Source organism: Octodon degus, unplaced genomic scaffold, assembly GCF_000260255.1.
Source record: "Octodon degus isolate 3935 unplaced genomic scaffold, OctDeg1.0 scaffold00079, whole genome shotgun sequence".
In the NCBI taxonomy this organism is placed as follows: Eukaryota; Metazoa; Chordata; class Mammalia; order Rodentia; family Octodontidae; genus Octodon; species Octodon degus.
In genome coordinates this window covers 9542972-9556953 of record NW_004524655.1, presented here as the reverse complement: position 1 = coordinate 9556953, position 13982 = coordinate 9542972, and the positions used below count along the sequence as shown (strand labels likewise).

Here is a 13982-nt window from a genome sequence, read left to right as displayed (position 1 = left end):
AGGAGGAATTGAAGGAAGTGAGGGTGTGTAAGGGTGTGCAGTCTTGTATTTTTTTTTTATTTTTATTTTTATTTATTTTATTTTTATTTTTTTTTTTGGCGGAACCGGGGAATGAACTCAGGCCCCTGCACTTGCCAGAGAAGCACTTATTCCACTGAGCCATCTCCCCGGCCCCATGCAGTCTTGTATTGCTGAAGAATGTGACAACATTTTAATGTATCAGGACTATCAAGAGGTTAACTTCTAGTGGGTTGCATGGGGTCTTTTTATAAAAAGTCTATGGTTGTGGGAATCTTGGGACAAGCTGTGAAGAAAAGTTAACACTACACGGTTCATCTCATTTTCATTCAATTACTTTGAGCACCTTACAGAAAGGGCCCTGAGAGTGCACTCAGCACCTGATCCTAAGGCAACGCCCTTTTTCTACCTGAACTTCCTTGAATCCTGTCTAGGAGTCTCTTGCCCTCTTAGCGCTCTCTCGACTTTTATTCCTTGTCAGTTTTATTGCTTTATTCCTGTCCCTCCTGGCATCCCATGAAGCCACAGGGAATTAGGGGAAAGTGCCGGGTAATAGCCTATCCACATGTGCCATGTGGGCTCTAATTTATTAGATTCTGGTTTTGCTCAAATACTGGGTATGCTTCAATAACAATGAAAACATTTCAAATTTTAAATAGGAAAAAATGGCTTATAGAGACATAATTGAACAATCAAGTATAAAGAGTAAAAGGGAAGGATTGATAGTAAATTCATCGTATACAACTTGATTTTAAGAAAAATATGGATGTTTTGGTAAACAAAGCTATTGTTTCTTCTGGATCCCAGAACTTGAACCATATTTATAAATCTGTAATTCAGCTTCTTTTTGGTTTAAATGGGCTTTTGGGCTAACTGGGAAAACACTGTCAATTTTACTATTTTCTACAGAGAAAATACTTTCCAATTTATGTGTCAAACAGCTAAGTGAACTTGAATTATAACCAATTTTTTTTTTTTATGTTGGGGCTAGCTGTGCAGTGGTTTCTCTACAGTTATATATATCTTTATGTCATAACAAAGATATTAGTGATTTAAAGAATTATTGAGAATGGCAGAAATTGCTGCCTGAGAAGTAGAATTTAGGGCAAGTCATAGGCACATTCAGAGAGACAGAGGGGAAGAGAAATTGCTATCGTTTGGATCTTAATTTTTTGTTTTTCTTTTCGTTTTTGAGATGAATCTCACTATATCGCCCAGGCTGGCCTTGAACTCACAGCAATCCTCCTGCCTCAGCCTGCCGAGTGCTGGGAAAACATGCATGCACCACCGTAACAGGCATCTCTAGGTTGGATCTTAAAGGTTCTCCAAAACCTTATGTGCTGAAAGCTTGGTTCCCAGTGTGGTGCTACTGGGAGGTAGTTGATGCCTTTAGAAGGTGGATACTTATGGGAGGTCTTTAGGTCACTGAGGTGGAAGTTGCCCTTGAGGGAACTGTTGGGCCTCAGGCTCTTAACTTTTGCTTCCCAGCCTTGATGTGAGCAGCTTTGCTCTGTAAAACACTCCCACAGGCCAGACACTGGTGGTCCCGCCTGCAATCCTGGCACTCAGGAGACTGAGGCAGGAGGATCATTAGGAGTTTGAGGCCAGCCTGGGCTACAGAGAGAGCTAAGGCCAGCCTCAACTGCATAGCAAGACTGTCTCAAAAAGCCCAAAACACACACACAAAAGTAAATAAAATAAGGGGGCGGGGAGATGGCTCAGTAGAATAAGCATTTGCCTGGCAAGCACAAGGGCCTGAGTTCAATCCCCGGTTCTGCCAAAAAGTAAGTAAAATATACTCCCAGCATGATGTGTTGCCTTACCACAGGCCCAAGCAGTACTCCGAAGGATCAAGGACTAGACTTGTGATGGACCTGTGATAAAAGTCTTTTCATTTTATAAGTTGATTGACTCAGATAGTTTGTTATAGTGACAGAAAGCTGACAAGCCCAGGAACATTTACAGGCAGCTTTGAATACTGAAGTCCCAAGAAAGTTCTGGCCTTAAGTTTGTTACCAAGCCACATGTAGGATGTCTCGTGGTGAGTCCTGTTGTGGACATGAATTCCTGAAGGTTCCTTTTTCCTGGCCTTCCTTCACTCTATTTTTTTTTTTTTGATAAATTTTTTATTTATTTATGTGTGTGCGTGTGTGTGTGCGTGTGCGTGCGTGCGTGGCCAGCTCAGCCCACCAGGGGGCGGGGCTGGCTGGCATGTGGTGCTGGGGGATTGAACCGCGGTCCCTGTGCTTTGTTTTGCTCAAGCTTGTTCTAAGTAGGTGCTTTAGACCACTGAGCCATCTCACCAGCCCTTTTGGCCAGCGGGAGAGTTGTGAGGTTCGAACTCCAGCAACCTGAGGCTGACAGCTTTGTGGAAGCAGCCACTTAAAGGACTGAGCTAGGGCCAGGCCCCCCCCTTCACTCTATTTTGTTAGAGCTTGACATACATGACTCCATTTTTGGTACTGGAAACTTTCAGTGTGCATTTCAGCATGTATGGTTTAGTACACATAGTGGAAGTACATGACCATTGTTTCGCAACCATCACTAGCATCCAGAGCTCCTTCCAGAGCTCTCCTCATCTTGTAAAGTAGAAGTTCTGTACCTATTAAATGGTAACTCCTGGGCTGGGGAGATAGCTCAGGAGAATAAGTGCCTGACTGGCAAGCACAGGTTCCTGAGTTCAATCCCTGGTACCACAAAAAAAAAAAAAAAAAAAAAGGTAACTCCTTATTGACCCCTTTCTAGAGTAAAAACTGCTCTTCATATAGCTAATCTACTAAACACCATACCTCGGCAACAGAGTGCACTACAGACATGGCTCATGACCACTTCCCAGGACCATGAGAGAATATCATATGACATACTAGTAGCCACAAAAAGATCAAACTTCAAACCCAGCCTCTACAGAATCTGTATCATTTTCACAACATTTATCACAATAAAATTGAAAAAGGATTAAGTTCAATAGTCATTAAATCAGGGATCATCTATATTTTAAGCCAGAGATGTACTAAAACTAACTAAAATCACAAGCTAGCCCACTTTCCCATGAACGGGAAGAGGTTAACCCCACAGCCTGGGTGCGTAATGAAGGACTCTGAAAGCCCTTTCTGGGGACATTTAATATATACTTCAGTCTCTACTCATATATAATATCTGGCATACAAAAATAACTTACGAAACATGTAAAGAAGTGAGAAAATATGAGTCATAAAAGGAGGAAACAGTAATTACAAACATCCACAGAGGGCTCAAGTCTTGAAATTTGCTAACAAAGAGCTTTAAGTAACATTGATAACTTTAAGAAAAAAATTTAAGATAAACAAAATGGGTAAACGATGTATTGCAGCAGAGAAATGGAAATGCTACAAAAAGAGCCAAAAGGAATTTTTAGAAACGCAAAGTATCTATGGGATACAAAGAATGTATTCGATGGGCTTAACAGCATTCCAAGCACAACAGAATCATCAGGAAGGTGAAAGATAGGAAAACAGCAAAGATCCAAATGGCAAAGAGCTCAGCATTGCCCGAGACCCTTGGGGGTGCGGGCCTTACCTACCCCCGACTGCCAGCCTCACCTTGTGCCACAGGGCCCGGAGGCAGTTTCTCCTCAAGGTCGTGTGCTGCCATGCCAGGTACTCATCCACACGCGCACAGGCCTGTGGGTCCTGAGGGTACCAGTAGTCAGGGACCCTGTACTTGTTCACCAGGTAGAGTAGGATGGCCACACTGTGAAAGGGCAGAGCGTGAGGGGTGGGGAGGGCACTGGACTAGAGACCTCATACCCGGGACCTTCCTTGATCTTTCTGACACTCTGCCAAGGTAGGGGCCTCATTTTTCAGACAAGGAAAGCAGATTTACAAGGGTGAAGGAGCTGGACCGCAGTGGCGCAGGTCTGTAATCCCAGTGCTCTTGGAGGCTGAGGCAGGAGGATTGCAAATTCAAGCCCAGGCTGGGCAATTTAATGACTTAGGCATGATCTCAAAATAAAATTTAAAAAAGGTCTGTGGATGTAGGTCTGTGTGAAGGCCCTGGGCTCAATCTCCGGGGAAGAGGGGAGGGAGAGAGAGAAAGAGAGACAGAAGGGAGGAGGAAGAAGAAAGCAAAAAGGTAAAGGAAAGAAGGGGAGGGAAGAGGAGAGAAAAGAAATAAAAGGAAAGGTAAGAAAAGGACAGAAAAGAAAAGGAAAGGGGACTTACCCCAGGGCATTTGGTCCTTAGTGGCAGAATTCAGGGTCTTTCTGAGGCTAATACACAAGGTAGGCCCGCCATCATATAAAAACCCACCACCAGCTGGGTGTGGTAGTGTACACCTGTAATCTCAGCATTCAAAAGGCTGAGGCAGGAGGATTACCACAAGGTGAAGCCCTGCCTGAGCTACATAGATAGGCCCTGCCTCAAAAAAGAAAGAAAAATTCTCAAGAGTGTGTCCCAACCAGTGTTCAGAAACAATTTTTTTTTCTTTTTTTCGGAACCTGGGATTGAACTCAGGCCCTTGCACTTGCCAGGCAAGCACTTATTCTACTGAACTATCTCCCTGGCCCCAAAAGTTGAGAATGATTTTTTTTTTTTTTTTTTTTTTTTGCTGAGTCAGGCTGCCTTGAGGGTGGGTCTGATAATGCAGGTGGAGGTGGGAATCAAACACAAGGTATCCTGCACCTGACTGCATTTGCAGGAGCAGGCACTTAAACAACTGAGCTAATGGGCAGGCCCCCCAGAGATGATTTCTGATTAGAGGCCCAAAGAGCTTCCAGCAAGAGGCAGCATCCAAGCTAAGCCTTTCAGAGGCTCCATTCTTTCCAGTCTGCATCCAGACCAGCCTCAGAGGGCCTGATTATTGAGAAAGGCTTTCTCATCATCTCTTTGTGCTTCACATCACTCTTTTTGCTAAAAATCAGCTCTGTTCAGAGTAACAAGATGGCTCAGCACCGAGACCACATGCAGGAAATGCCCAGGGTACTGAAGGGTCTTGGGACATCAAAGTTGCCAAGGTTCCATGGTGTTGGCTCCGTGCCCTGGGTTATAAGGGCTGTCATGATGTGAGGACGCAGATGGACCTCCAAGGACACAAGGGATGTATCAGTTGGGGCCATAGGAAAGCTTTCAGGAACTTGGGGCTCCTCAAGAGTTGACTGCCCCAGCTCCCTTTTTAAGAAGCCTGCATCTACACCCCAGCCTAATGCCCCAATTATTCTTCTTCCTTGTTCAAGTCACCTCTGAGGAGGGCTGCAGGTCCCCATGAGTCACAGACCTCTTGAGGGTGACAGAAGAGAAATGCAGGCTTCATATACTCCCCCGGGCTGGTACCTGTGGGTTCTCAACATGGGGCAGCCACAGGAGGCACCAGGAAGGAAGCATGGCACCGTCATGATGCCCCAGGACCATGTCTGGACTTCAGAGAGACTCTAAAGCATACAGTCTGGTATGGGCGGGTGACCCAGCTGACACAGGGGCAGAACTGTAAAAAGGGGGGCCGGGGAGATGGCTCAGTGGAATAAGCGCTTCCCTGGCAAGCGCAAGGGCCTGAGTTCAATCTCCGGTTCTGCAAAAAAAAAAAAAGGAACTGAAAAAAGGCTTGACTCTCCAAGATGAGGGAGGTTTGAACTTCTTGAGACCTGCTGTGATATAAAACATCCACATATCTGGTGGTTCTGCCCTAGGGGAGACCCACCTAGCGAAGCCTGCAGTGGCCTAAGGGTTGAGGGCATTAAGACACTTGGACACAACCTGGACCAGAGGGCTGGTGGGTGAAGCTGCCGCCCTTTCCTACCCTGCTCCCCCTTGCCTAGGGATACTCATCAACAACCAAAGGTCAAGAATGCGGGTAGCATAGCTTTCTGATTTCCAGCCATTCCAGTGAACTGGAAAAGCAGGCAGGTTGAGGTCAGTCCCAGCTCTCTTTGGCACCCTGTGCCCCTGAGGACTTCAGCTTATTGGTCTATAACACAGAGGGCTGGCCCAGGATGGCTCCAGCAAGGCGTGGCAGCAGCTCCAGGGGCCTCCATTACCTCTCAGTCAAGGTGAAGTCCCCATCCTTCAGGGCTGGCACCTTCTTCAGGGGGTTCACCCGGGCAAAGGCATCATCACTGAGGTGCTGGCCTGTGGAGAGCCCAGCATGAGAAGGGTGAGACTGGATCACTGAGCCTTCAGGCCCACTTCCTGCAATGCCCAGGTCCCAATTTCTTGGCTCTTCTCCCCTCTGAGACGCTCTCCTGAAGAGAAAAGGCTGCTAGCAGAAGAGTAGGAGGCTGCTGGAGCAGATGGTACAAAACAGACTCGGCACCCTTGGACAAACCCTGCCCACACACACAGACCACCTTCCTGCCAAAGAGCTCAGAGCACAGGGCAGTGCCTGGGCCTGCACACACCCACCACCAACTCTTGGTCTGGCCACTGCCTGCTTCAGGAGCTCCCACCTGGAGTGTTCCAACCCCCATGGAGGTCATCTGGGTACAGCACCCCTCCCTCTATGGAGTAAGAGGGTGAACAGAAGAGTAGTCTTTGCCTGATTCTACTCACTTGTCACCACCTTCTCCTGGCCCTCTGTGTCCCCTGCTCTCCCTGCCCCAGAAGCTTCAGAGCCTGCCCTGCTTTTGGGCCCTGCTAATGAAAGGGGAAAACTTTGAGAGAAATCGTCCTTTTAAAAACTTAGTTATTTTGAAACTGCTGAGCTCTGTAACTGCTTCATGGCCTTGTAATTACTTTCTTGATTCCTGGAACCACAAGAGCATAAGTGAACATATGGGCCTGATTGTACATCGTACTGGGCTTCATAAACTGACGGTCATTAATCTGTCCTTGTAACTGATGATCTCACCCTGTTAGCTAATCAGAAGAACTTCCAGGCTGTTCTATCTCACCTTTGTGTCTCCTTTGTACTTCCTGCTTGTGCGTCACATGAAAGCCTAGACCATCAGAGATGGGAGAATGATCCTGGGAATGAGCCCCACCAGTGCCCCTCTGTGTAAACAAATCTGCCTCCAAACTGTGGGTGCCATGTTGGCTCTTCTGATCACCACTGCACTAATTCTGGGACACTCTCATTGCTCACCCACCTGCAGCGCCTGAAAGGTGCAGTCCGGTGGCCCTGAGACCAGGACCTCTGCTTCAGCTCCTCTAAATGTCTTCTGTCCCCGCAGATGCAGCCTAACACACTTCTCAGGAAACCCAAGTGCCAGTGACACTCTGCTCTACAGTCTTTGGTGGTTCCCCAGCTCTCTTGGAGCTGGTGGAAGCTCCTCAAATCATAGAATCTCAATAAAGCCCTCTCTTTACCCTCCTCCCCCAGGGATACACTCCCCTCCTTTCCTAGTGAAATGCACAGCTCTCTCCACCCTTGCATGGACAGCCAGCTCCATGATCCGCTCACCCCTCGTGCTCTGCAGAGCCAGCCCCCCACGCCCGCAGAGAAGGCTGGGAGGGCTTCAAGTGTCAGGCAGGGGGACCACTGTGCAATAGCCAAAAGGGTGGTGCAAGGGCTGGGTGGAAGGCTTAGCCAAGTAGTCACCCAGTGTGGACATCCTGCAACACCTGCGTTCTGCTGCCCTCTCCCCTGAGCACCCCGCTCCCGCTGGGCATGGACCTCAACTTGCCAGCTGTGTCCTTGAGGTCCTCAAAAGTCTGACAGAAAAAGCAAACATCTGGCTCAGAGTGCAGGGTTCACCACGGAGTGGGAGAGAAGGGACAGCTCCCAGCAGAGACAGGTAAGGTAAGGACAGGTAAGTAAGGTACAATGAAAGAAACAGGCTGGGTACAGTGGTGCTGCACACTTGTAAGCCGAGCACTCGGGAAGCTGATGCAGGAGGATCACCACGAGTTCCAGACCAGCTTGGGCTACATAGTGAGCTCAAAGCAATCTGGACTATATAGCAAGACCCTATCTCAAAACACACACACAGAGAGAGAGAGAGAGAGAGAGAGAGAGAGAGAGAGAGAGAGAGGCAGGCAGGCTAAGAATGTAGCTCTGTGCAAAAGGATGAGCTCAATTCCCACTACAAATAAGCAAATAAATAATTGCAAGGTGGGCATGGAGGCACACATCTGTAATCCTAGCACTTGGAAGGCTGAGACAGGAGGATCACCTCAAGTTTGAGGCCAGTATGTAGGCTACATACTGAGTTCAAAGTCTGGACTACAGAGCGAAAGCCTGTCTCAAAAAACCAAAAAATAAATAAATACAGGCAGATAGAGCCAAGGGCAAGGCTGGAAAAGGGGGGGCCCAGGGCACTGCCGCCTCTTCACCCTGTTGCCGGCGAAGCGCAGAGCGTCACAAACACGGGGGCTGATTCTGTCCCAGCCCCCACACTTGGTCCCCTACCCCCTGTCCTCCAGACCCCATCTCATCTCTGCAGGCCCTCGTCCCACGGTGCAGATTACACCCATTTCTGTTCACCAGGTCTGGCTCTCTCCGCTCTGCCTGCCAGTCCTCTGGCTGCAGTGGAGCCCCCAGTGTTCATTCCGTGCACTGCACAGTTCGGAGGTGTCCCAGGCTTGGAGCTCCCCAGAGGCTCGCCGCTCTCTTAGTCTCCAAACCCGGCCCCTGATGGCCCCTGGGAAGGGTGGTGCGAGGAGCAGCCACCAAACTGTCGGCCGCCCCCTCGCCCCTTCCCTAGGCCTAAGGCCCGGCCCACCTTTGCGCAGCTCCACGGTGCGCAGCTGGAAGGGGATACCGTTCTTCTTGGCGAAGATGTAGATGGCGCGGCAGGGCTGGGACAGCAGGTCCAGGTAAAGCTCCAGGCACATGACGGAGAGAGCGGGACCAGACTCGCTAACTTGCGGAACACTGCAAAAACTCCCGCGCAGGGTCTCGGGTCTGGGCCTTCGAAGCAAGCCAGGCGCGGACACGCCCGGAGCGCCGCCCCGAGGGTGCTTTGCTCTAATTGGTGGGGGCGAGGGGTGTGTCCGAGGGGCTGGACTCCGGGAGTCTGAACCTAACCGCCTTGGCTCAGGGGCACAGAGACAGGTGCAAACTGGCTTGACTTAGCGTAAATCTTCGAGGGACAGATCTCTCCTGGCATATGTCAGAATTTTTTATCGCCCCCGTTTCTCAGACGAGGAAACTGAGGAACTATGTGATGATAGACCCAGAAATCCTAGCTGGAGACTGCATCCTCCTAGATCAACACTCCTGAGACCTCGCTGCCGCCGAGTGGCAAAGCTGCAGGGCTTGTGCTGAGCATTACGTGCTCCCTCGCGCCACTCCCATGGCATGCCCTGGCATCTCACAGCCCTTTTCATTTCTTATCTTGAAACAAGGTCTTGCTAAGTCTGACAGTTGCTGGACAGTCTGACAGGCTGGACTTGAACTTGCAATCTTCCTGCCACGGTCTCCCAGAATGCTGGGATTGCAGGTGTGCCCCACCACAGCCGGCTTCCACTTGTTTTATGAGGCAGTAGTTCTGTTCACGAAGGGAGAGCCTCCTCATTGAGTCACTTCCCAGAAAGCCCTCTCATACGATTAAGTTCCGCCATAAGGGGACAGCACTGTTCAGCGCTCAGCACTGAATCTGTTTCTTCCCTTCTCTTGGCTACGGTTTCTCCACCTTTAGAATAATGCGGAAGATAAAGACCTGGCCCACCTGCAAGAAACTCCACAGTGCACAGCCGGAGGTGATGGTGTGTTCTTTTTTTTTTTTTTTTTTTTCTTTTCATGTATTTAGTACAGGGTCTACAGAGTCTCACTATGTAGATCGGACTCGTAGTGATCCTCCTGTTTTCAGCCTCCCAAGCACTGGATTTACAGGCATGACCACCTCGCCCAGTCTCCATCGCTATCTCAGCGTGCTGGGGTGGCCAGGCCTGCATGCAAGTCAAGTTGGGGATTGAACCCGGCCACTGTGCTCTCCTAAGCAGGCGCTTTAGTTTGCTGAGTGAACTGGCTGGCCCGGGATGGTGTTTTCTTGACAAAGATGTAGACAGGTGTAGCAGGGCTGGGACAGCTGGTCCAGGTGGAGCACCAGACCCGTGCAATGCCATGATCGGGGTTCCCTCGCTGAGCCTCAAATCCCGGGCTTGCCCTTGCCACCAGGGACGCCCAGGTCTCAACACCCAGTTGGTCAAATGATATCATGGTCAATTGTTAACATCTCAAACAAATTAACTAAAAACGCATTGTCAGATCAGAACATTTTCTACACAATCAGAGACATTTCTGCAAGGGAAGATGTATTGGTCAGGGTTTTACTTAGAGGAACAGATATAATATAAGGAACAGATATTAGCACAAGATATATAATGTATAAGGAATTCCAAGATTGGCTCAGGACAGTAAGCCGCAGAGTCAGATGGGGGAGTGTACAGAGGGCGTCTGCACACCCCAGACTGAGGAGTTCAGTCCCAAGGTCTGAAGCTTACTGCTGTGCTCCATGAAAGTCTCTAGCCGTCAGCTGTTGGGTCTGCGACGACAGGACGCTGAAGTCTACCAGGGAAGGTGAAGGATCCAAGCCGGAGGCGGAAGAGACTGCGCTGCACGCCAGGCGATGAAGTCCAAGCCAAATGCGAAGACTGAAGTTCCTCTGACAAAGTGGAACATTGACTACTTCCTCAGCCCCTTTATAGGGTCTCTTTGTGCTGAGTCACAATTGAGGGCAGAACGAATTGTGCCCCAGGGCAGGACCCCCACCAGCCGGAAGCGGACCGCGGAGTAATCCGGCCAAGTTGACACAATGTAACAACCGCTACAGAAGGAAAGTTGGTAAGGGTGATTTGGTGAGGAGGGGTGCCAGGGAGCTCAAACTGGACCACTGCTTTGCTGCTGAGTTACACCCTAACATCCGCCCCCTCTTTCTTGTCCTGGGGATCGAACTCAGGACCTTGTGCTTAACAGGCAGGCGCTTATGCCATTGAGCTATCTCCCTGGCCTACATCTCCTTTTTCTAAGACCAGAGTTTATTTGAAAACTGAACTGTGTTGTCTAGACCGCTCTTGCACTTTGGATGTTCCTGCCTCAGCCTCCCTTGTGGCTGGCCTTACAGGCATGCATCATTGCACCCAACTGTGGTAATGTTATTAAAGTGAAAAAAAAGTTTAAGAAAAGATGAGAAAATCAGACTTCCATGTTGAAGTGGTTTTTTTTTTTTTTTTTTTTTTTTTTTTTGTTTTTTTTTGAAAAGTCTACAGGGTGTTCAGGGTCTCACTACTAGATTGGACTCATAGTGGTCCACCTGCTTACAGCCTCCCAAGAGCTGGGATTACAGGCGTGTGCCACCATGCCCAGTCCCAATTGCCATTTCAGGGCACCCTGGGGGCGGGGCTGGCATGGCAGGCCCTGGGATCCAACCCTTGGCCCCTGTCAATGTTGAAGTTTTTAAAGCTTTAAAAAGTTTTAAAAAGCTAGCAGGGGTCGGGGAGATAGCTCAGTAGAATAAGCACTTGCCTGGCAAACACAAGGGCCTGAGTTAAATCTCCAGTTCTGCCAAAAAAAAAAAAGCTAACGGGCATGACTACATACCTGTAATCCCAGCACTTGGGCATTACTGTGTGTGCAAGGTCAGCCTGGGTTACAAAGTGTTTTGAAGGCCAGCGTGAACTGCATGGTGAAACCCTGTCTCAAAAACGCACACATGCAAAATAAAAGGAACCAAACACTAGGCAGAGGCAAGAGCTTGCCTCATCTCTCAGTGACTCCAGCCAGTGCCCCAGGGAAGAGCTGCCAGGATCCAGGTCCATTCAATCTCTGGTTCCACAAAACAAAAAACGAAAACCAAAAAGGATTCCGGTCCAAGGGAGAGCCAGCCTTATGACTCTAGAACCTAATTTGAAGCTGAATGTGGTGGCACACATCTATAATCCTAGCCCTCAGGAGGCTCAGCATTGCCTTAATTTTGAGGCCAACCTAGACTATACGGTGAAGTCAAAGCCAGCCTGAACTGCATAGCGAGGCCCTGTCTCAACAAACAACACCTACTTTGGTCCAAAACCCAGGATCAGTCACGTTCTTTGGGTTATGCCTTAATTATTTTTCTCACTGAGCCAAAAAAACCCAACATCTGAAATTAAAGGAGGAGTGGTTTGCTTTAGCTCACAGTTTGCAGAGGTTTCAGGTTATGGCTGGCTCCCAGGCAGGTGGCATGGCAGAGGGGTGTCACAGAAGAGAAACATGGCCAAGCAGGACAGGCAGGATGCAGCAAGTAGCAAGGAGAATAGCAGCAGCACCAGCAGCACCAGCAGCAGCAGCAGCAGAATAAGCCTCTGGCCTGCCTTCTCTTCCTCACTTTATATTCCATCTAAACTGTAAACCTATTCATTGGTGCTAGCCACACCCAGGATGGGACATCCTTAATCCCAGCATCATGCGCTAATCTACATTCACACACTAATCCAGCCACCTTCAAAACTTCCCACCTATGACCAAATGAGACTTTGGGAGGACATCTAGATCCAAGGCATAACAGGAAGGCCTCGATGGCTTAGAAGAAGTGACCGTGATTGTGGCAAGGACCTGAAAGGCAGATTTCCAGCCAGCATCAGGCAAGTGGCTGGGCTGTTCAGTCCTACAGTCACAAGGATGTGAATTCTGTCAAAATCCCGAGGGAGTGTGGGCGGGAGACTTCCTCAGTTAAATTTCAGTTGGTAGGAGAAGCAAAGTAGCTTCCTCTAACCTCATGAATTTTGGGGGAGAGTGAACACCAAGATTAGTTGGAAGATTGGAAACTCAGCCCTGGCTGAGGATTTGAGGACATGGTGGAAGGCTGAGGCAGGAAGATCACAAGTTCCAGCGCAGCCTAATCAACATAGTGAAACCTGTTTCAATAAAACGGTGGTGGCAGGGCATGGTGGCTTATACCCATAGTCCTAGCAGTTGGGAGGCTGAGGCAGGAGGACTGCTGAGAGCTTGAGGCCAGCCTGGGGCTACGTACTGAGTTCAAAGCCTGCTTGAACTACATAATGAAGCTCTGTCTAAAAAAGGGGGTGATGGGGGCTCAATGTGAAAGCTCTGTGTTTAATTCCCAGTATAAGAAAAAAGAAAGAAAGAAAGAAAGAAAGAAAGAAAGAAAGAAAGAAAGAAAGAAAGAAAGCCAGCCAGCTTGCCTGCCCAGAGCCTGGTCCCAGCCAGTCTCTTGTGCTTCTGGTTTTTCCATGTGATCTTTCCCAATCCCACATGTTCTGTCCTGTTATCACTACCATTAGGCCCTCACTAGAGACCAAATCAATGAGAATACTCAATCTTGGGTTTTCAGCTTCCGAAAGTTCCCTTATTGTCTGCATAAGCTGAGTGATTTTTCTTATTAAATGGTGCTGATTAGAGGGTTTTATTTTTTTTTTTCTTCCTTGAATGCCTTCAGGGCACTTTTGGCCAGCTGGAGAGTTGTGAGGTTCGAACTCCAGGAACCTGAGGCTGACAGCTTTGTGGAAGCAGCCACTTAAAGGACTGAGCTAGGGCCAGGCCCCCAAATGGTGATGATTAGAAAGGAAGAAATTAATTCTTGTCTCTCTTCTCTCTCTGCGTGTGTGTGTGTGTGTGTGTGTGTGTGTAACACACTTTTTTCCTTCTTTTTCTTCCTCTCTTCTTCCATTTCTGGAGATGGAACCTACGGCCTTGAACATAGTAGGTAAGTGCTCTACCACTGAGCTACATCTCCACCACAGTGTCCTTTCTTCTAATTGTAAGAGACCGGATAACGAAGATCAAGGCCTAACTGACCTTCTCTGCAGCACACAGAAGAAAAGCAGCAAGCTGTGCTCCTTTGGCACCATGCAGGCAGGCTTGCACCTTGCAAGCATGGTGACCTGGGGAAGAGTCGCACAGCTGAGATCTAGGTGTTTACCTGGGCATGTACCACAGAGAACAGCAGGCAGATGAATCTTCTGCTACCCTAATTGCTCGCCCCCAGGTCTCACGTAAATAAAAGTGAGGTGAGCCAGATGCTCAGAGCTCTTTGTCCAGTAGAGGCAAGAACTACACGGATGCTCTTTCAAAATTATCCCAGTTGGGCTGGTGAAATGGCTCAGTGGTCTAAAGCACCT

The 13982-nt window shown here is 48.8% G+C and overlaps 1 protein-coding gene across 2 annotated transcripts in view; it reads right to left on the bottom strand.

Moving 5' to 3' along the window:
• The window catches only part of LOC101587987 (glutathione S-transferase theta-1-like), a 15321-nt gene extending 6455 nt beyond the window's left edge, over nucleotides 1-8866 (bottom strand). Inside the window, exons 1-3 of one of the 2 annotated variants that reach the window (XM_004636314.2) lie at nucleotides 8648-8866; nucleotides 6026-6116; nucleotides 3597-3747 (exon numbers count right to left, since the gene is read on the bottom strand). In XM_004636314.2, the coding sequence (XP_004636371.1) occupies nucleotides 3597-3747; nucleotides 6026-6116; nucleotides 8648-8759 (354 nt within the window). In that variant the 5' untranslated portion in view covers nucleotides 8760-8866. The remainder of the gene's footprint in view (nucleotides 1-3596; nucleotides 3748-6025; nucleotides 6117-8647) is intronic. The other variant, XM_023721018.1, reaches the window with a different exon arrangement.
• Between the last annotated feature and the right edge of the window lie 5116 nt (nucleotides 8867-13982).